The 20,998-nt window shown below is 43.2% G+C and overlaps 1 protein-coding gene across 3 annotated transcripts in view; it reads left to right on the top strand.

The window, feature by feature from the left end:
• The window catches only part of NCAPG2 (non-SMC condensin II complex subunit G2), a 347,950-nt gene that overhangs the window by 148,048 nt on the left and 178,904 nt on the right, over window positions 1-20,998 (top strand). For all 3 annotated transcript variants that reach the window (XM_078663271.1, XM_078663272.1, XM_078663273.1), the window contains exon 14: window positions 3,544-3,766. In XM_078663271.1, coding sequence (XP_078519397.1) covers window positions 3,544-3,766 — 223 coding nt within the window. The remainder of the gene's footprint in view (window positions 1-3,543; window positions 3,767-20,998) is intronic.

Below are 20,998 nucleotides of genomic sequence, written 5' to 3'. Positions count from 1 at the left end.
CCTGACCGAGGTGCTTTAGCCAGCGGCAACTTCCTCTAAACCCCTCTTGCCCTTTAATGAAGCCCTCACGGATATCCTTCTGGGCAATTGGTCCCAGCACAAGGGCTCCTGTGGAACGGACGATTGCCCGCCACCACCGTCTGGCTCCGGGCGATCCCATTTTCCTCATCCAACACCCTTCCCCCGAGAGCTTGGTGGTCCAAGCTTCTTCTTGCAAGTGCGCATTGCCTTCTGCACCTCCGGAAAGGGAATCGAAGAAGCTGAATCATCTTGGGAAGCGCATGTTCTCTTTCTTCAGCTTGGCAGCACGGTCTGTGAATATTGCGTGCCTTTTGGGCAGATACACCCATGCAATCAGGGATATAGATGTGAAGGTGCTGCCTTAGTGCCCGGAGGAGGCCCGGGCTGTTGTCTCCAAAGCCGTCGCAGATGGGAGGGACGCAGCAAAATTCACAATCTGCTGTGGACTGGATACCACGACTCACTGGGCAGAACGATTGTCACGTCAGTAGCCCTTCGGTGCTACGCCTGGTTGCGGACGTCTGTTTTTTTGGGGATGTTCAGTCAACTATCCTGGACATGCCCTTCAATGGCCCTCACCTTTTTGGTGACACGACAGACTCGCGCGGGAGCGTTTTTAAGGATTCTCGGGCTAGGGCCAGATCCTTGGGCCTCGCTGTGCCCTCTGGCCACCACAGTCTGCCTTTCGTCCCTTTCATGGCTACGGAAGAGGCACCCCACCACGTCCGACTCAGTCCAGCCACCGTTTCACGCAGCCTGTCTAGCCACTGTGTGGCCACGGATGTGGAAACCGGCGGGCCTGGGAGCCAGAGGGCGGGCCAGTCCACCCCCCACCCTCCCTACAGCAGCCTTCAAACCATTCCAGTCTAACCTTTTAGGGCCATCTGCGGCCGGTGGATGGCAGCATTCACCATCCCCTCCCCCACTGGCAATCCATCACGTCAGACAGGTGGGTTTTGCAGGTAGTCCGAAGGGCCTACTCTCTCCCCTTCAAGACTACCCCCGCCCTCCATGCCACCGTCTTTAGATCTCATGTCGGAGAATCATTTGGCGCTCCTCTACCAGGAAGTCTTAGCTCTCTTGGCCAATCTTCTAAACTTAGGGCTTGGGGTCCCAACCGCTTACTGACACCCCCATAGGATATATCAGACGTTAGACCAGTTAGCTCTACTACTACCCTCCAGTATTCTACAGCGGTGTAGGTAGTCTCTGGCAACCACTGAACATGACAAGCCTGATTCCTCAGGGCTCGTGGAAAACAGTACAGTATGTTTAGCTCAGACACTCGTGCTTTCTTTCTCTCAGAAAATACACAGGATGGCGATCAGAACGTTTCAATAAGAATTTATTGGTCCAGTGACAGCCTTGTGTAAAATAAATGGGCTGCGACAATCAGGAGATGGAAGCATATAAAAGAGATTGCTAATACCAATACAGTGAATAGTAGATATATTTGTACTATAGTGCTAAGAAGATGAACAGAAACAGTTCAGATAAAAACAGCAGCACTTGCATGTTCTTAAAATGCATGCCCTAAGTAATTTGCGAAAATTTACCTACCCGAACCTGGGCGGGTAGGTGTATATGCTTTTAGATGAATGTATCTGTAGCCAAGAAACCCGAGAAAATAACCAGCCCCCTCACCCAATGGTTGGGAATGAGGATGACTACCCGCAAGGGATGTCAGATCGCTGCTTGTTGGAAATTCGGCATGCAGGACCCCAGTCTCCGCTTGGCAGGAATTCTACTCTAATTTGTAGGGGGAGGGAGGGTCTTTTATACTAAAGTGGTCACTCCAGGGTTTTTTCTAGAATCAATGTTTTTAAAACAACCATGGATGTTTTGAAAACAATCATCAATGCTTTTCTAAACAAGTGTGATCATGCACAGCTGGTTGTTGGCGAAGGATGAAAAAAGTGGTGACCCTTATACAGAATAAATCTGCCGTGCCTGGGGACATGTTTATGTACGTCAGGTACATGGACTATGATAGAATGCTTAGAGCCTGGTATCGAGGAGACCAGATCAAGCTACTAGGTAAAAGGTCACCAGTGTCGAATCGTTATTTTCGTGTGGATGGGAAAAATAAATGTAAGTGAAAATGGGGTATACATAACGGGACTATCCTAAAGGACATGACACCCACTCCTCATCAAAAGATCAACAAGTTCAGCTAGGTAATGATAAAGCCAACGCTAGAAAAAGGCATACAAATCATTTATAATAAAACATACTAAAAAGCGCTTAAAAGCCTTAATAATGTCCATAATATAGCTGTTTTTCCCTTTAAAAAGGTGTTCACAAGGTCCTCTAAACGTGTATATTTTGTGATTATTGCACTGAGCACCTTGAAAGCCATGAAGCTCAGTTAGAACTGAGAAGATAAATAAAACATCAGTTTTAACCTTCAATTTTAGTAAATGTTTTAAAAGTAGCTAAACGGCGAAGCCAGATTGTTTTAAGAATCCTCTGCTGAAGAATCAACATTGCTGAACATCGTATCCGCGGATGGCAGTCCCTCAAGAACTTCCAGTATCATATCAAATGAGCAAAAATGGTCCGCTCTGGTTCCCACGGGAAAGAGTTAGATGCCTGCACGCCTGATATAGATGACTGAACCTCTGAAGCAGAGCAGATATCCCTTACAACAGGAGCAGAAGCATCCCTTGGAGGCTCTAGAAATACCATTATCAACATGGGAATACGCTGTGGACAACTGCATGTGTGGGCATGCAAAGGCGCCAGAAGCGCTTCTATGCCCGGCGTCGCAACCAATGGAAGTGTCGGATACAGGTCCAACACGCAGCTGAACCCGCAGAAGAGGAAACGGAACACAGGCAGGACACAGTCTAGCCAGACCGGTCTGAAAGACAGAAACCAATGCTCACCCTCCATGTTACCCCACCACCCACTCCCCAAACAAATAAAAATAAAAAGTCCTGCCTCTCTCCCACATCACCTTCCCTTCAATCGACCTCCACTGCACACAAACATCTAGAAATAATACATGGTGCCTGCCATCTACCCACACCACTCTGGCTTCCCTCTGGCATAAAGCTGTGCTTTTTTTCTCCTCTGGAGCAGAGAGCCAGCATCGCACTGGCAAGATCTCCCATAGCCCTGTTAAAGCAGTTTGGAAATTCCTTACAATGTAGAAACATTGGTAAAAATGTTGTGTGCCATAGTTGCTCTGTCATGGCAGTGAATTATCAGATGTAGAATTGGTATTTAAGCCAGTGGCTCTGTGTAAGAGCCAGCATGGACAATCATACCATAGCTGAATACAAAAGAGAAGAGACCCACATAAACTACTGCTCCCATGCAGCTTGAAACACAAGTTTGGTTGGTGACGTGATATAACATTGTCAGAACAGTAGGCAATGAAGTTGGAACCACCTCTTCTTCATCTCATATACAGTGCACTTTTCGTACCTAAAACCCTGTAGAAACTTCAGTTTTACATTTAAAAAATGTGTATTATGTGGATTTGTAGTAATCGCTGCTTTTCTGTCCTTTGTGCAGTTCTGGAAAATCTGTCCCATGGAGCACATTCTAGCTCGCCTTGAAGTCGATTCCCGCCCTGTGTCCCGGCGTATAGTCAACCTCCTGTTCAACTCTTTCTATCCTGTCAATCAACCAGAGGAAGTGTGGTGTGAGCGGTGTGTGACGCTAATCCAGATGAACCCTGCTGCAGCCAGAAAGTTTTATCAATATGCCTACGAGCATACTGCACCAACCAACATAGGTATGTTGCCTATCTCAGTGACGGTTGACACAAAACGTGGTGCGGTGGGTGGAGGGACTGTGGCGGGAGCGCAGAGGGGGTTCATAATAAATTAAACCTATCAGACTGCCTCTTGCATCGGTGTTCCTCTGCTTCCTTCTCCAAGCAGTCCCTACGACAGCATCAGAGACTCCCCATCCAATCCCTGTTCTGCTTTTATGCTGCATGAGAGCAGTACATCTGGGTTGGAGAAACCTAACTGCACATGTCTGTTTTGCTGGCCTAAGACGACTGGCCAAATTGACATGCACACTTAGCTGTGCACATCACTCTGCTTCATACGTCTTGGCCCAACCCCGCCCCTCCCTACACACGGTGGCTCAGCCAGCAGCTGAAAAATTAAATAATAAAATATTGTTTTATTTTTCAGCTGCTGGCTCTGTGCCAGTGGGGCGACTCTCCTCAGCCCTTATGGATGAGCCGTCGCTCGCAATCTCCATTACAATGCCAAAGCCATTCGATGGCATCTCCCCTTTGTCCCTTCACAGCTAATGCCATTGTAAAACTGGCTAATACATTGAGCATTTCCCCATCGTCTAGTTGCTACTGAAACCCTCTATAACAGCACTGCTCTTTTCTGTATACTGAAAACAAATACATTTAGAACCTTTTTGTAGGGCTTTTAAAAGTATGATTTTGAAACTGCCCAGTTTTCAATAGTACATGCATGGAGAAGTCTTCGGAAAAGCTAGTTTGCTTGTAACATAAATATTCGTGGTAAACTGGCATATCTAGCATTTCTTGTTGTTTTCCAACAAGGACATGTAGTTCTTGTAATGTCGTGTATTTCTATAGGTTCTGAATCGATCCCCCTATTCCTGACCCTATTCTGGTTAAACTACCTAGCTAGTTAACTAACAGTCAGCCCATGAGGCAAGAAATCCCCCATGATGCAGATACCGTTATCTGACGCAGTCACACTACGGCACAGGAACGTGTTATCTGATTAGGTCATAACGCTTGAGATCTAATTAGACAAGCGACATTCCTCCAGCCCCTGATAAGGCATACGACGTTCTCATAACAAATCAAACCTATGACAACCTGGATAATCCGTGCGGCCATTGTTTTGATTTCACAGAGAACTTTAGTAAAGAATGTGCTAACGAGCAAGTCGTATGACATCTTTATTGACGTACCTATGTCCATCCTTACGTCAATCTCGGCACCTTTAAGGTATAAATATTGCCGACCTTGCCCTATGCAAACACACGCGTGGTGACAAGACGGAGCAGCCATACTTGCCGAAGCCGAGAGCAGAAGCAGACCCCGCAGGCAGCAGCCCCGCCTTCCTGACGCGCTGAGAGACGCGCTGCTATCTCAAACCGAGAGACCCAGCACCGGCGCTTCTGGGCAGCCCTCGCAGGCAGCCTGGAATATCGAGAGCAGAGAAAGAGATACCATTCCTCATTCATCCTAAATTCCAGGTACAGAACTGAATAACCCCTCCTAGAGAATTCTTTAGTTATTCACTTGGCAAAAACAAACTTAACTTAAACTGTAACTTTCTATTCCCGCCCACGCATTAGACTTAGGTCAGGTACACGGGGTAGGCGTATTTAGAAACACCAGTTGAGTACGTTTAGTCAAATGTATATGTATATGTAAATATATTTTAATCATTTTAAACATCATATGGCTCAGAAACCATATCAATGTTTTTACAGTATTATTTTATACTATTGCTTCTAATGTATGCACTTTACTTAACTATAAGTATTGCAATAATATCGATCCATTTCTCTTGTACGAGAAAAGAGACTGATCAATAAATAACATCTTTTATTGAACACGCCCGTCTCTTCCTTTTCTCTACATTCTGATGAGACTAAGAATGCACGTACTGACTGAGTAAAATAATTGCCTTGTGCTCACACGACTCTTGAGATTGACTCTTGATTAGGGGAGAGCAAAGTTGTCATGTTCTATGGTTGTCAGAAACTAAATCCCTTCTTGTCTAATCAGGGGAGTTAATTCCTTCCTTGAACATTCGAGAAAGTTTCTAGCGAACTCTGAGCTTAGCTGGCAAACCCAAAAATTAAGTCTAGTATCGACAGTAGTAGACCTAGTTAACGTCTGGCCTAGGCCTTTACTGCTGTAGGTACTATTCCAATGCGCAGAGCCTATTGGGAAAATAGGAGCTACACTACATGGCGCCCAACGCGTTTGGAAAGGGCGATAAAACTAACGTAAGACATTTAGAGTAACTCAGTCGTGCTTTCTCACTCAGACCCCTTTTCCCAAATACTCCAAAGACGTCTGGAGTGGGTGAAAGGTTATAATATCCTCCAAAACCTCGCAGGAGGGAACTCCTATGTATGGTTCTTGGTCTAGTCAACGTTGAAGGATAAAACAGTTCCAAAATATTGTGCATCTAATCTCTGTTTCCATAAAGAAACCTGATCTGCAAATAAACATAATACCATCCTGTCAGCAAAATGGACAGCGATGAAGAACGAGAGGTTACTAGATTAGCTACTGAAATAGCAGATGCTGATGCTACCATGCAAGCAGCAGACGCGGATATAATACTCATTCCGGTCGCCAAAAGGAGATCTATAACCTTAAAACTTATAGAAAATGGACTGACACCTAGAGGTGGCACAGTCATATTCGTAATCGAGGCACACGAATATCGGCAGACAGAGGTATACTATACATGGATACATTTTCCAGCAGCTAATACTATAACAAAGTACTTCCACTATTACAAAGTAGAGGAACCTCCTAATGAGTACACTCCTTTCGAGGAAGTGGAAGTACCACTCAAATTCCAAGAGCATTTGCTCTTATTTGATGGCGCCCTAAAACATAATAATCACATTACAAGGCTCGGTCCTTTAGGAAGACCAGGAGCAACGTGGCCGGTCCTAGCCGGATACACACCATATCCAGACATCGAAAGAATGCCTGCAGCAGAGCTGTTAATACAGCTAAAACAACTACTAAAAATTCACAGACAATTAGTTCAGTATGTAATGCGGACTTCAACAATTCAGCCAGCGATTAAACTTCCACAGCTGACCCCTCACCAGGGGAACACAAATAAAATTACACCACAGAACATCCAATCCTGCCTAGGTAAAGTTCCAGCTAAACGGGAACAGATACCATTCTGGTTGGCACAGAAAATTACCCAAATAGAGGCGGTGTTTCCTGACACCACCCCATTAGAAAAACACAGAATTCTGACTATATGTCTCCCAATGGGAATCGCACCACACATTGAGGACTGTGACACTTGGGGTACAGTCTTTGCTTCCATCTACACAAAAACGCACGGTGTTCCATCCATTTCGGTAATACCAGATGTGCTAAAACAAATTCAAGATGAATACGGTCCAGAACCTGCTTTAACTCTTGGTATGAAATTACTAAAAGACTTCAAGCAGGTCTCGGCTATATTACTAGCCAACATAAAGGGTGAAGCAGCAAACGTGGCGATCCGCCAGAGGTTAAAAGAGACAGATATAGCAGACCAACCAGCTGAAATTGCCAGAATCATAGAAAAATCCTATGAAGAACTAGGCAGAGATAGTCTAGGTGGAATACCAGTAAAACCGCAACTGACTACAAGTCCAGAAAAAATATTTTTTAATAATAATAATTCACCAAAAAAGAACTGGGATGGAAACAAACAATCCAATCCTAAAGAAAAGAAATTCCAGTCCAGAGGAAGGTCTCCTAGGCGAAGAGAGAAATCTCCAAACCCGAGACAAAGGTCACCTCAGAGTGAACCCTCTGGGAATAGATATAACCTTAGAAATAGGGATAATATTAAAAAACCTGATAGATATCAAGACATTGATACACGTCCCTCTCAATCTTTTCAGACTTCCCCGCAGAAATCGGAAAGAAGAGGACGATCAGAAGAGCACGCCAAGTCCAAAGACAAAGAACCTGCTCAACTGAAAAAGAAATTACAATTTCCCAAAAAGAAGGTAGCCAGTAGTAGTTAACAATGCCGAGAATACTGAGGACACAACTGAAAAACGGAGAATGGGCTCAGACAATGCTAGACAGCGCAGCAGAGGTGAGCATAGCTCGCAAAGTCCTGATGAATCATCTGGAGACAGTGGACACGAATGAATATCTTCAAGTGGAAACTGCAGATACCAGAGTTAGCAAGCCCCACAAAATATACGAGATAACATTACGTATAGAGGGAGATAAGACTAGGAAAATAAGGGGACTATTTTGGGATAACCTCTCAAAGGGTTATGACATACTTCTAGCTGAAAAAGACTGGCCACCAGAGTTTGTCAGGGAGTGCCCTCATGGCGAAGAAGTAATTATGCCTGCCTTCTCGAATCAAATACCGATTCATAAAAAATATACACTTGCTAGAAAGTGGGCAGTGGCCTTAGCACCTGCTTTATATAAAAATCATGTAGGATGGGATGAGGATTCTCCTCCTCACAAAATCCAGTTAAAATCACAACCTACTGCACAAAGGCAGTACCCAATTAAGCAAGAAGCTAAAAAACAAGTAAATGAAATACTAGATCAGCTAGAATACCAGGGGGTGATTGAAACTTGCACCTCACAAATGAACAATCCTTTGTTTCCGGTCTCCAAACCAGACAATTCGTACCGTCTAGTTTTGGATTACCGACACCTTAACACATGTTGCAAAACTTTTGCAGTGCAAAACTCACACAGTGCTGCACTAATGAATAACATAGTGCGCAAAAAATACAAAACAACCTTGGACATCTCCAACGGATTCTTTTGTCAAAACATAGCACCAGAGAGCAGATATTTAACTGCATTCTCAGTAAATGGCACTCAAAAACAATTCTGTCGGTTAGCCCAGGGGTACAAGAACAGCCCGGGGGTATTCTCAGCAAGAGTAACAGAATTACTACAACTATATGATGATGAAGCATTATCTTATGTCGATGACATTTACTTAACAGATGATGACTTGGAGACTCACTTGAAAAGAGTGAACACCATAATACTTGGTTTCGCTGCAGAGGGTTACAAATTCAACTTCAAAAAGTCCAGAATTGCCCATCTGACGGTCCTATTCTTAGGATATGAGTTATCAAGTGAAGGCAAAAGCCTGGCAGACAATTTCCTAGAGAAATGTGCCGTAATCCAAGCTCCTAAAACACTAAAAAACCTACAGTCAATTCTAGGCTTCCTAAATTTCGGAAGAACATATATTGCAAATTACGCAGAAAGGGTCAAACCCCTTTATGATCTAATTAAACCAGACTTTAAAAGATCCAGTTGGACTCAAGCACACACAGAAATTTTGAGATCCTTACAAACAGACATGCTAATTAAAACAAAATTAGAAACCCGTGATAATACACGCAACCTTGTGATCCGAGTCATCCCAGGGAGATGCGGATTCACATACCTAACCTCTAATGAGGGAGATAAGGTACCAATTGCATTTAAATCGCACTTGTACACTAAGGCTGAAATGAAATTTAGCCCAACGGAAAAAATTCTTACAGCAACACAGACAGCTATAGCAAAAGAACGAGCCCTGGCACAAGGTAAACGAATAATAATCGTGACACCAATACCAGCCTTAGAGGCGGTAACAAAGGCAAGCATTCCAAATGCGAAAGCACTCCATCCGAGATGGATACAATGGGCTAACTCTCTTGCTGCAACAGACGTGGTGTACGAATTTGATCCTTACTTAAAAACACAAGAATTTCTACAATATGAATTCGAATGTCCTCTGCCAACCGAAATTCTGCCTCTAGACCAATACGGCTGTATAATATATACAGACGGATCAGCACAACCCGCAGTAGGGGGTAAACAAGCTTACAGTGCTGCGTGCGCGATTGTTAAAGGTCGTTGGCACGAAGGGAAATTTAAACCAACCCTAACTAAGACCCAATCTCTAGGAGATTGCACAGCTCAGCGAGCTGAATTACTAGCATTCAATATGGCGCTTGAAAATACCGATCGAGAATTCCCCACACTCATAGTGTGCGATTCGTATTATTGCGTTCAATCTTATAATGAATACTTGCAGATCTGGCTTCAAAATGGTTTCAAGGATGCGAAAGGAGGCACAATCAAGCATAAAATGCTATGGGAACAAGTAGCTCTTTTACAAAAAGAACTACCAAAGACTCACGTGATACATACACTGAGTCATCAACGTGATGGCGTTCACGTTGCAGGGAATTCATTGGCTGATGAGGCCGCGAAGGCAGCTGTGCAAACGGCTTCCGTAGCTGCCATCACCCGGTCAAAAACAAAAATAGACAGCGAAATATTACAAGCTGTCAGCGCTTCTGAAAAGGATTCGATAGAACCACTCCCTAAAGGCTTTCCATTAAAGTACTCATACATAACAGATGAAAACAATGTTCCTTTTGCTCAAATCCCTGGAGTGGGGGATAGGGCAATTCCAAACATGGAACACAGATTAGGACTAATAATAGCGGCACACGAAGGGCTTGCTTCTACCCATGCTGGCGTCTCAGCCACAGTATCATTATTAAAACAGAGATACTGGTGGCCGCAAATGAGAAGACAAACAAGGAACTATGTTCTAGCATGTGAAATATGTCAAAAAATGAAAGTATCAACTGTGAGACGTCCAGCACAGACGCCCCTTCTAATCTCGGATAAACCATTAGCCTGTGTTTATCTAGACCACTGCGGTCCCTTACAAAGGGACGGTAACTATAAATATATCTTGGTCGCAGTGGACTCATGCACGAGATTCATATGGATGTGGCCCCAGCGAACGGCTGACGCCAGAACTGTTATAAAAGATTTGCGGGTCTTTATCGGCACATACGCAATTGGCATTCTGCATTCGGACAATGGTCCTGCTTTTAGCTCTCGGGCTTATAAGGAGGCCATGGTCAGCATGGGCGTGCAATTGCGGTACTCTTGTCCATTTCACCCTGAGGGGAACGGAATTGTTGAAAGAAAAAACCGTGACATAAAGCAATCTATAACGGCAAAGGTATTAGGTTCGGGAGCTGGGTGGGTCAAACATCTAATAAGTGTCCAACGTAGTCTAAATAACTTGCCAAGAAATTCTCTGAAGGGATTCAGTCCGTACGAATTATTATTCGGAACTAGGATGTTGATCTCTGACCTTGATAGTCAGACTTCAGTGGTAACAGAAAAAAGCTTTGATGTCAAAGACCGTTTGGCTATTTTGCAGGACTTAAACAAAACAAGAAAAGACCTGAGCAACATACAGTTGAAACAACAGCCAACGACCACTGAAGATTCACCACCTGTCCCAGCAAGACCTGTCTGGATTCCAAAAGTCGGGGATCTAGTCAGGGAGAAGATCGCGGTAAAGAAGGAATTTGGGCCTTCTTACAGAAAAGCAGTTCCTGTATTGTCTGTCAACGGGACAAGATCAGTTGTACTACCGCCACTTGCTGGAAAAAAGGAGAACCGAGTTGTATCCATCGACCTGGTAAAACCACAACATGTGGCCGATAACCAACGGTAGGCCAAGTGGACTCCCAATAAGTAGCAGAACACCAAGGTTTGCTACCAGTACAGAGGTCCTATCAAAGAGGCTCATCACATTCGAAACGCCAACAGAAGAACAACAAGGACTATGCAACAATGCAATAGAACTAAGACCTCTGAAAACCCAAATAAAGACATTTAGCAGAGACACACCAATCTATACAGAAGTACCAAGTGAAAATGCAAGAAACAAAAATCCTGAACCAATTGGAACAATTGATAGAACTGCATCTGGTTACTTCATCAACTTCGATGATTCCTCTGACGGCTTCAGTGAACAAAAGACACAGCCATCACCAAAATCCTTTAAAGACAAAGCAAAGGAACTTTTGAAACAACTAAAAGAAACATATCTGATTTCTCCATGGATTGAATTTTGGGTGGGTTTTGGTGCATTTATCCTCATACTTTGGCTCATCATGGTATTTACCTTGGGACGCTTCATTGAGGGAAAATATGCTAAAATGGACACAGCAAGTCAGAACATCAACTTGGTCCTCAAACCACACACATCTTCACACGTCGAGAAACGAGAACTTTCTTCAGAACTTTCTTCAGCCAATTTTACAGCAATTCCAATACCTGGTGGGGTAGCCTGGGACAACACTGACTATGAAATTTATGGTCCGGTCGAGATCCTGAAATATCCACACCAAATTAAGATCTCTTTGAGTGACTTTGCAAAACCAAACTCATTTGCTGATGATTGGGACTTTGAAAGTATTAACAATATGATGTCTGACTTAGTAATGTCTGCTAAATTTACAAAACATGATTATTTGCAGGGTTCTACAAATTATGACAGCATGTACTGCTATAACCATTATGGTAACCATTTCTTGCATAAATCTGCACAACCTAGAAATGTTTTAAATTTTAATCAATGGGAACATTGTGCTACACCTCCAAAAGGGAGCTCAAGAACCGTGTATGGCAAATATTCATATTTTTCAGGTTTCAACACAAGTAATGCGGAAACATTTTATTTTAAATTGTCAAACAAGACAGGGACCAAAACCATGATAACCAACACAAAATTGATTTATTCTGACTTATTCTTTGAACAAATGAATACTTTTGGATTTAATTATTGGGACAAAAATGTTGATTTGAAAAGTGTTTGGGGTACAAAAGAATGGCAAGTACAGGGTATAGAAGCTTTGTTTAGAGCCTGCATGATCCCAGAACAAATGATATTTTTAAATGACACTGTTCAACAAACCACCTGTCTTGGCTTAGCCAAAATCAAAGATTTAAATAACCTGTCTATTCCAAAGCCAACAATGTTTAGCAATAACTCTGATACAGATGAAGAAATAGACATAAACCATATACTTAACCAAAACAGAACACATCCTGATTGGAAACAATGGTTGATCTGGCCCACAGATACAAATAACTGTCAAGATAGATTCCTGAATAAAACACAGGGTTTCAAAATGACCAGGCCAGACCCTAGATATCCCCAAAGACATCACCCAGGGATAATAACAACCTACAGTGTGGGCAAATTATGCCTTCAATGGCTACAAACTTCCACACTGCCTGAAATTAAGCAACACCTAACTTTACTTACTGATGGTGCTGACTTGCGTGATTTCATAATGGGACCACGCAAACAGCGTCAAAAGCGTTTCATAGCAGCCTCTGTATATGCAGCATACAATGAGGCCTGGAAGGTTACTCAAATTGAGACAGCAGAAAGAATACGGGAAATTGACCGTATTAATTTGGAAAAATCACTTTCTGTAGTGGACAATGGGTTAATGACTCTGTCCTCCAGAATTTTTTCATTGGACAGCATTGTGTCTTCAGCAATCGATATATTATCGCAAGACTTACTGTTATTACAACATGGTCAGTCACAATTGCGTTCTATCGTACAGCTTGGCTGGACGTTACAAAATCTGCGTTCAGGCTATGTGCCTTGGCGTTTAATCAACACAACGTCACTATTCCAAATCTTTAACCTTACTGATAGACAAATCGGTATGGCGCAGAAGGGTGCTGATTATACAATCTTGAGCATTGAAAAACTAGAAAGATTACCAATGACAATGTCAGAACGACCTGTCAGTGAATGGATAATCCACGGAATCATAAATATTCCAATCTCAACCTTCAGGTTTCAATACTGCCAAAAATATATACAGGCTGGCATGTACGAAAAATTGGGAAAGGGGTACCTTAAAACAACTTGGAACCTGCCCTATTCACATGCATGTGTCAGTAACAAAGGACAGAAAGTGTTTCTTAGTGGCAACAATTGTGCTATGTCACTAAGCGGCACGCTTCTGTGTAACGGTATTAGTTTGCACGGAGCCTGTGAAGGGAATTCATACAACCTTTCATGTCACCAGCAAGGCGCACCTGCAACTGAAATAGAACCATTCTTTCAAAGACTCTATAATGGGAGTTACATTCTTATTGTAGACCGCAGATGTTGCAGTCTTATGCCCGGGACTCCTTATCTAGTAACTACAACAGCGAAGGTCAAGTGCTGTGGACGTTCTTTGTTCCCCAGCTCCTTTCCAGACAGGGAGGCGAGGGCATGGCCCAGTTTGAAAATTACTTCTATTCGAATAGACACTTTAAGCAGAATGAAAACAGTGCTTCTTCAGACGCCTACAAGGCTCACGTCATCAAAAGAAACGTATGATCTACAAGTCGCAAGGACGACTGCAGAGATACATACATTATTATCAACCAATTCCCCCGTACATTTCGCGGAAATCCTGAGCGAAATCTTAAATATTTCTGATACCACAGGGGTCTCAAAGGTATTTAAGACAGTATTTTCGATGGCATTAACACCATTCAAAGCCATACTGGGTATTTTTCCAGATTTCGTCCATTCGATTTTTGGCGGACTTCCCCTGATCCTGGGACTAATTGCAGGAATCCTATTCCTAGTCCTTATTTTTCGTTATGGCAACCCATGTCACAGACCAAACTCTGACGACAATGGAAGAAACGATCCTAGCCATTGGATACCGGGACCGGATATCAAAAATCCTGGGACTCTCCCGGCTTAGAGACCTGAACATGACTTGGTTTCTATCATTTCGACCAATGTGGCAAAGGTGTGTTTTACCTGTACTAAGGTGTCTGCTATGCGGAGAAGAATGCGTGTTAGACACCTGTCTGACGCTACAATCGGATGCGCCGGTGGATGCAGATACACTGTTGGTTCCTACCAAGGTTCACGCACTGTGCTGCCCTCAAAGGCTGCCAATTCTGATGACGGCATTCCTGGAATCTTCACCACTGCGATTGAAGAGTAGTGAAGTTCAAGATGAAAGCAGCATCGAACAGGTACGACCTTCTGTCAGCAATGCAAATCAGAATGTCAATGGAGACAATCATGCGCATGAATGCATGGTTACCCCTATTTCCGACTTAGAGGAACTTTCCCATGAAGCTGTTGACAGTTTTTTCGAAAGCCTGAATGATATGATGTTCTCTCCGGAACAGAAATAGAGACTTTTGAGTAAACTCGCACACGGCGTTCCCTGAATTCGGCCTTCAACTTTAACAATAAAGTCACATGAACAATTACAATCCAGTTCACGGACAGCAACTTTTTTCAGCAAGCCCCTAAAATATTTTTCTATATATTTTTTCCCGGGACACTGATCTTCTGCTTAAAGTAAGAAACTATTCCTAGAGAACTAAGATTTCTATTTTTTTAGATACTTTATAGACTTTATATAGACTTTAGCTGCCCGCTGGTATGTTCACAATATATTTTATGTGATGAAATGGTTTCGACTTTTTTTCTGTATAGCCATATTAAGAGCCATTTCATGTGTATTTCTCATATACCAACAAGCAATAATGCATAACAATGCGTGTTTACTTTTGCATTTAATTCATAGCTTAAGTGCATACAATATATATGACTGCAATTTTTCAGTATATTTGAAAATTTCAAAATGCATTTATGTATTTTGGGGTGGTAAGGTATACACTATACTCTATAGTATGTTGTACTATGTTATACTATGCTTAGATTAGTAGATATGACCATAGTTAGCGTGGAGTGGGTGTCGTGTATTTCTATAGGTTCTGAATCGATCCCCCTATTCCTGACCCTATTCTGGTTAAACTACCTAGCTAGTTAACTAACAGTCAGCCCATGAGGCAAGAAATCCCCCATGATGCAGATACCGTTATCTGACGCAGTCACACTACGACACAGGAACGTGTTATCTGATTAGGTCATAACGCTTGAGATCTAATTAGACAAGCGACATTCCTCCAGCCCCTGATAAGGCATACGACGTTCTCATAACAAATCAAACCTATGACAACCTGGATAATCCGTGCGGCCATTGTTTTGATTTCACAGAGAACTTTAGTAAAGAATGTGCTAACGAGCAAGTCGTATGACATCTTTATTGACGTACCTATGTCCATCCTTACGTCAATCTCGGCACCTTTAAGGTATAAATATTGCCGACCTTGCCCTATGCAAACACACGCGTGGTGACAAGACGGAGCAGCCATACTTGCCGAAGCCGAGAGCAGAAGCAGACCCCGCAGGCAGCAGCCCCGCCTTCCTGACGCGCTGAGAGACGCGCTGCTATCTCAAACCGAGAGACCCAGCACCGGCGCTTCTGGGCAGCCCTCGCAGGCAGCCTGGAATATCGAGAGCAGAGAAAGAGATACCATTCCTCATTCATCCTAAATTCCAGGTACAGAACTGAATAACCCCTCCTAGAGAATTCTTTAGTTATTCACTTGGCAAAAACAAACTTAACTTAAACTGTAACTTTCTATTCCCGCCCACGCATTAGACTTAGGTCAGGTACATGGGGTAGGCGTATTTAGAAACACCAGTTGAGTACGTTTAGTCAAATGTATATGTATATGTAAATATATTTTAATCATTTTAAACATCATATGGCTCAGAAACCATATCAATGTTTTTACAGTATTATTTTATACTATTGCTTCTAATGTATGCACTTTACTTAACTATAAGTATTGCAATAATATCGATCCATTTCTCTTGTACGAGAAAAGAGACTGATCAATAAATAACATCTTTTATTGAACACGCCCGTCTCTTCCTTTTCTCTACATTCTGATGAGACTAAGAATGCACGTACTGACTGAGTAAAATAATTGCCTTGTGCTCACACGACTCTTGAGATTGACTCTTGATTAGGGGAGAGCAAAGTTGTCATGTTCTATGGTTGTCAGAAACTAAATCCCTTCTTGTCTAATCAGGGGAGTTAATTCCTTCCTTGAACATTCGAGAAAGTTTCTAGCGAACTCTGAGCTTAGCTGGCAAACCCAAAAATTAAGTCTAGTATCGACAGTAGTAGACCTAGTTAACGTCTGGCCTAGGCCTTTACTGCTGTAGGTACTATTCCAATGCGCAGAGCCTATTGGGAAAATAGGAGCTACACTACAGTAAACACATATTTAGAAACTGAATCAAATAGTTTTTATTTGCAGGCTGAGGTCGCCAGCCTCCTAACATCTACACAAATAACTCTTTTTTGAAATCAATAAAATAAATCTAAACCTGAAAAGCCTCTTGAGTAGGATCGCACCTGGAGTTAACCCTTAAATGTATCCTCACTCAAATGTGAAGAATCAAGTTGAAGTAAAATGTTTCAATTTCCCACGTATTTAATTTGTCCTCGGAAGCCACTTGCAAATGTAGAAGAAAATATTTAATCTTGTTGCTTAAAAAAAAATGAAAGGGGCACTGGTTAGTTTCCAATGTAACTGATGTTCCGTGTATGGTTGCAAAACGTGTGTGTGAGCGCGTGCGTGTGCAAGTGTGTTTTTCACTGAAAAAGAATGTCTTTGAATGGAGTGTTAGGGTTAAGTACTCTAATGCCAAAAATAAATCATAAAAACGAAACACACAAATCCCCTTAAACTTTAAGGTTAGCTTATGGTTAAGATTTCACAAAGAGTGTGTAGCCTATTGTACTTGCATGCAGAAGGGATCACACTGACGACCTTACATCAATGATGAAATCAGACGTCACCTTATCGTTGCATATTTTTTTAGGTTTGGCTTGACAGTGCAGCTGACCTATAGTTACCAATTCTTTCAAATGTACATAGTGTTCGCATTTCTCCACCCAGAGGAATATATCTCGCATCATGTGATTGTCTGGTTGGTGCATCATTCCACCTCTTCTCAAGTGCTTGCATTAGAATGGTTGTATGACAATTTTACCATCCTAAAAGTACTCTGAATGATCACATAATAAATTCATTATGTCATAGATGCACTGTATACAGAACATAATTGTTTTAAGTTTTGTTTTCACACTTCAGCAGGCTTTATTGAATGATTTACCCAAGAGTCAAAATGAATGCCTGATCTTTTCCAATGGTAATTTTGCTTTGTTGATTCAAAATGATACAATAGGTCCACAGCTGTGGCTGGCTCCGTGTGCTACACAAGTTCAAACCACAATCGAGGAAATCATACATTAAAAAAAGTAGCTTTGGTGATTTGTGAATGCATGGTTTGAAGTTAGTCTTTTAGTGAAAACCGTGTGCTTGTTTTTTGTGAGGGTTCAGTGTCTAACCCTCTGACCCAAACCTTCCACCCTTGACAACTTTTCTAACAGATTTCTGAAAAATACTGTTCTGAGTAAAGTTTTTTTGCCATGTGTGGTGTTATGACGTTCAGTACTTATTGCTCCAGAGGAGTGTAAACCGTATTAGAACTTTGGAATGTGGAGCACTCCATTAAAAACAATGGAGTGCGTCGTGCTTCTACGAGCCGGTAAAGGCACTCAAAGCAACATTCCAATGGTGTTTTACAAAGGCCTCTCAGAGCCCGAGGGGATTTAAAACCCCTTGAACTCTGAGAGGCCTTTGTTTAATTTGTTAGAACATTCTGCCATCTAGTGGCAGAATGTTCTAATAACCTTATAGCCCTTCGTAGCTGGGCTATACCGGCTATTAAAGTCCCTCGCCTTCGTCTTCGGCCTTTAACGCTGGAGCGGGACTTTAATAGCCAGTATAGCCTGTTACGACGGGCTATAAGGCTATATTAAAATCCGTCTTTTAACAAGGCTTCATTTATTCTGCTACTATTCTGCCCTTTGACATGCGCATTGTTGAAGACAAATTTACACCATGTTGTCAATATGAACCCTTGCTCAACTAGGCCTTTTCCCCTTGGAATGCTAGGCCTTTTTGTTTGGTCTATTTGGGATAGTTTGCTGTTAGGCCTCCAAAACCTTTTTGATAATTCACATGTGTGGCTGGGCCTACTGTACCTGTACTGTACTGTACAGGCAAGCATAAAACCAATGCCAATGAGAGTCTTGCTGTGCGCCTCTAATTGGCGCTGGTTTGAGTTGTGCCTGTTCGGGGACAATAGGCCAAGTCGCAGTAAGTGGGGTAGCATTTTTCACAGTAAGCATGAAGTGGGCTAGCATTTTTCGCAGTAAGTGGGGTAGCATTTTTATTGAGACAAGTGGGCGAACGCTGGGTGGTAGGAAAATGTTGGATTCCAGATATTTCCAGAAGTTTACGTCACAGAAATGCAAGGAAAATGTAAAATTCTAGGCAAAGTCAGAGGTTTCCAGGGCCTTGTGGGTAAGAAAATATTGTGGAATCCACCCGACGCACACCGTCTTGGACTGCCACAGGTGTTTAGTTTTCAGAAGTGCCTAGATTTGATAAGTTTCCCCAAGTGGCATTTGACCTGAGCCTGAAAAGTGCAGCCATTCAGCATAGAAGTTGGACGATATGTAGCCACTCTGCCCTACCCATATGTAAAAAAAATAGCTTCAAACATCTAAATCTAAATTTACCTTCTTGTCAAAAAGATGGGGATGCTTAAGGCCCCCGAGGGGCAGAAAGACTGTTGGTGTTGTATTGAAAGTTGAGGCTAGGCCTTATTTGTAGGTGGCTGTTCAGGCTACCTCCACACCTTGTACAAAAAACTCCCTGGTTGGGCTTCCCACTTGGTGGTCCTGAATGATTCACTGCAAGGGGGCAGGCTGCCTTAGTACCCAGTATATACTGTGTGAAACTTTCGCTCATGGGAAATGATTACGTATCACTTATATGGGTCACTGATTCCTTGAGCTGTACCAGATCTCACGGGGTGTTTTTTTCAGATCTGGGTTAAAGCTACTAAATGGATAAGTTGGGTGGCGTAGGATAATGCTTCAGACTCCTCTTTGGCTGGGCGCGCTTCTCAATCATGTGATGGGCTAGGAGGGGGTTGGACGAAGGCATCCGATTGGCATCTCTCCTCTTGGGGATGTATGGCAGGGCTCTACTATACGTTCATTTTCAGATCTGTAGGCTGACTTTCACCACACAGTTCTTGTGCTTTCTACAGTTCTGTCATGCCTTATCTTATCAGCCCTGTAGGAAACCGGGTTTGTGTTGCAGTACCCCGCCCCCCACACACTTTTTGATGCAACTATGACTGAAGTGTACTGCGTCCCTGCCCACCAGGTTCCCAGTACCATTCTTCTTTCTTTAAAAGCTGTACAATTGTTCTCCCATTTGGCAAAACCTTTAGCACCCTCTGTAAGACCCTATTAAATAGTACCTAGGGCCTGAGGTACTAAAGAGGGTCCCCAAGGGCTGTAGCATGAATTGTGTCACCCTAAGAGACTCCGCACTAACCACATTCAAGACTGCCATTGCCGGCTGTCTGTCTTGGTGCAGACAAAAGTGAAAACCTCCCTGTGTGCCATGTCCCTAACACTGCATTTAATGGTTGTAAGTCACCCCTACAGCAGGCCTAACAGCCGTAAGGCATGGTGCGGAATATTACATGTGAGGGCATACCTGCATGAGCAGATATGCCCCTGTGCTGGTCCGTTCTAGTGACTAGGGAAGCCATTTTAAACAATGTGGGGGACACTGGTGAAAACAACTTCCCCCAGCTACATGATGGCTTCACTAAAAATAGGGATGTTTGGTATCAAACATCTCATATTGTTACACCCACACGGATGCCAGTCTCGGATTTACCAATACCTGCACCGAGATGGCACCTTAGAGGTGCCCTCTTAAAACCTACGAGCCTCTGGTGTGCTTGCTGACTGGTTTCTGCCTCCTGAAACCTGAAGCGGTGTTCTGACCTCCTAGGTGAGAGCCTTTGCTGTCTCCTAGGAGTCTGTCTGGGAAGAAGCTTCTGCCTTTGGAATGCGAATCTGGCTCCCCTCAAAGGAGAGGAAGGCTCCCCCTCTGTCCTGAGCCATCTTGGCAACTGGACAGGTGGAAAAATTTGCCCGTCGGGTAGGTGTGCCACCACCAGACTAGTACCACCCCTAAGTTGGGCTACTGTAAGCATGATTTATCAGAAGTAGCCATCTTTGTGGAATTCTGGGACAGGTTATAGGGCTGTAGTGACTCCAAGGGGATGGTAGCCCATTGGTTGCTACCCTACACTCCCTTAACGCCCCTATATTCAGTATTGGTGCCAGAGAAGCAGATCCTGACGACCTACACAAAGAGCCGCAGAAGACTGAAGAGAGAACAGGATATGGTCCCATCCCTGTTGTCCTGTTTAGTTTTCTATCGACCCTGCACCAAAGATGAATCTTTCTGAAGCAGTGTCACCAAAACCTGTGAGGACTGCCTGCCTTCAATAAAGACCAAGACGACCTGTGCACAGCGGACCTCTTCCAAAGAACTCCAAAGGAGAAGACTCTGAGGTCTCCGGAACTACCAAAACCCGACACCCGAAGCCACCACTGC

The sequence above is a fragment of the Lissotriton helveticus genome, chromosome 10, assembly GCF_964261635.1.
Source record: "Lissotriton helveticus chromosome 10, aLisHel1.1, whole genome shotgun sequence".
NCBI classification, from domain to species: domain Eukaryota; kingdom Metazoa; phylum Chordata; class Amphibia; order Caudata; family Salamandridae; genus Lissotriton; species Lissotriton helveticus.
Note: the sequence above shows the minus strand (reverse complement) of the source record. Positions and strands in the feature narration are given on the sequence as shown.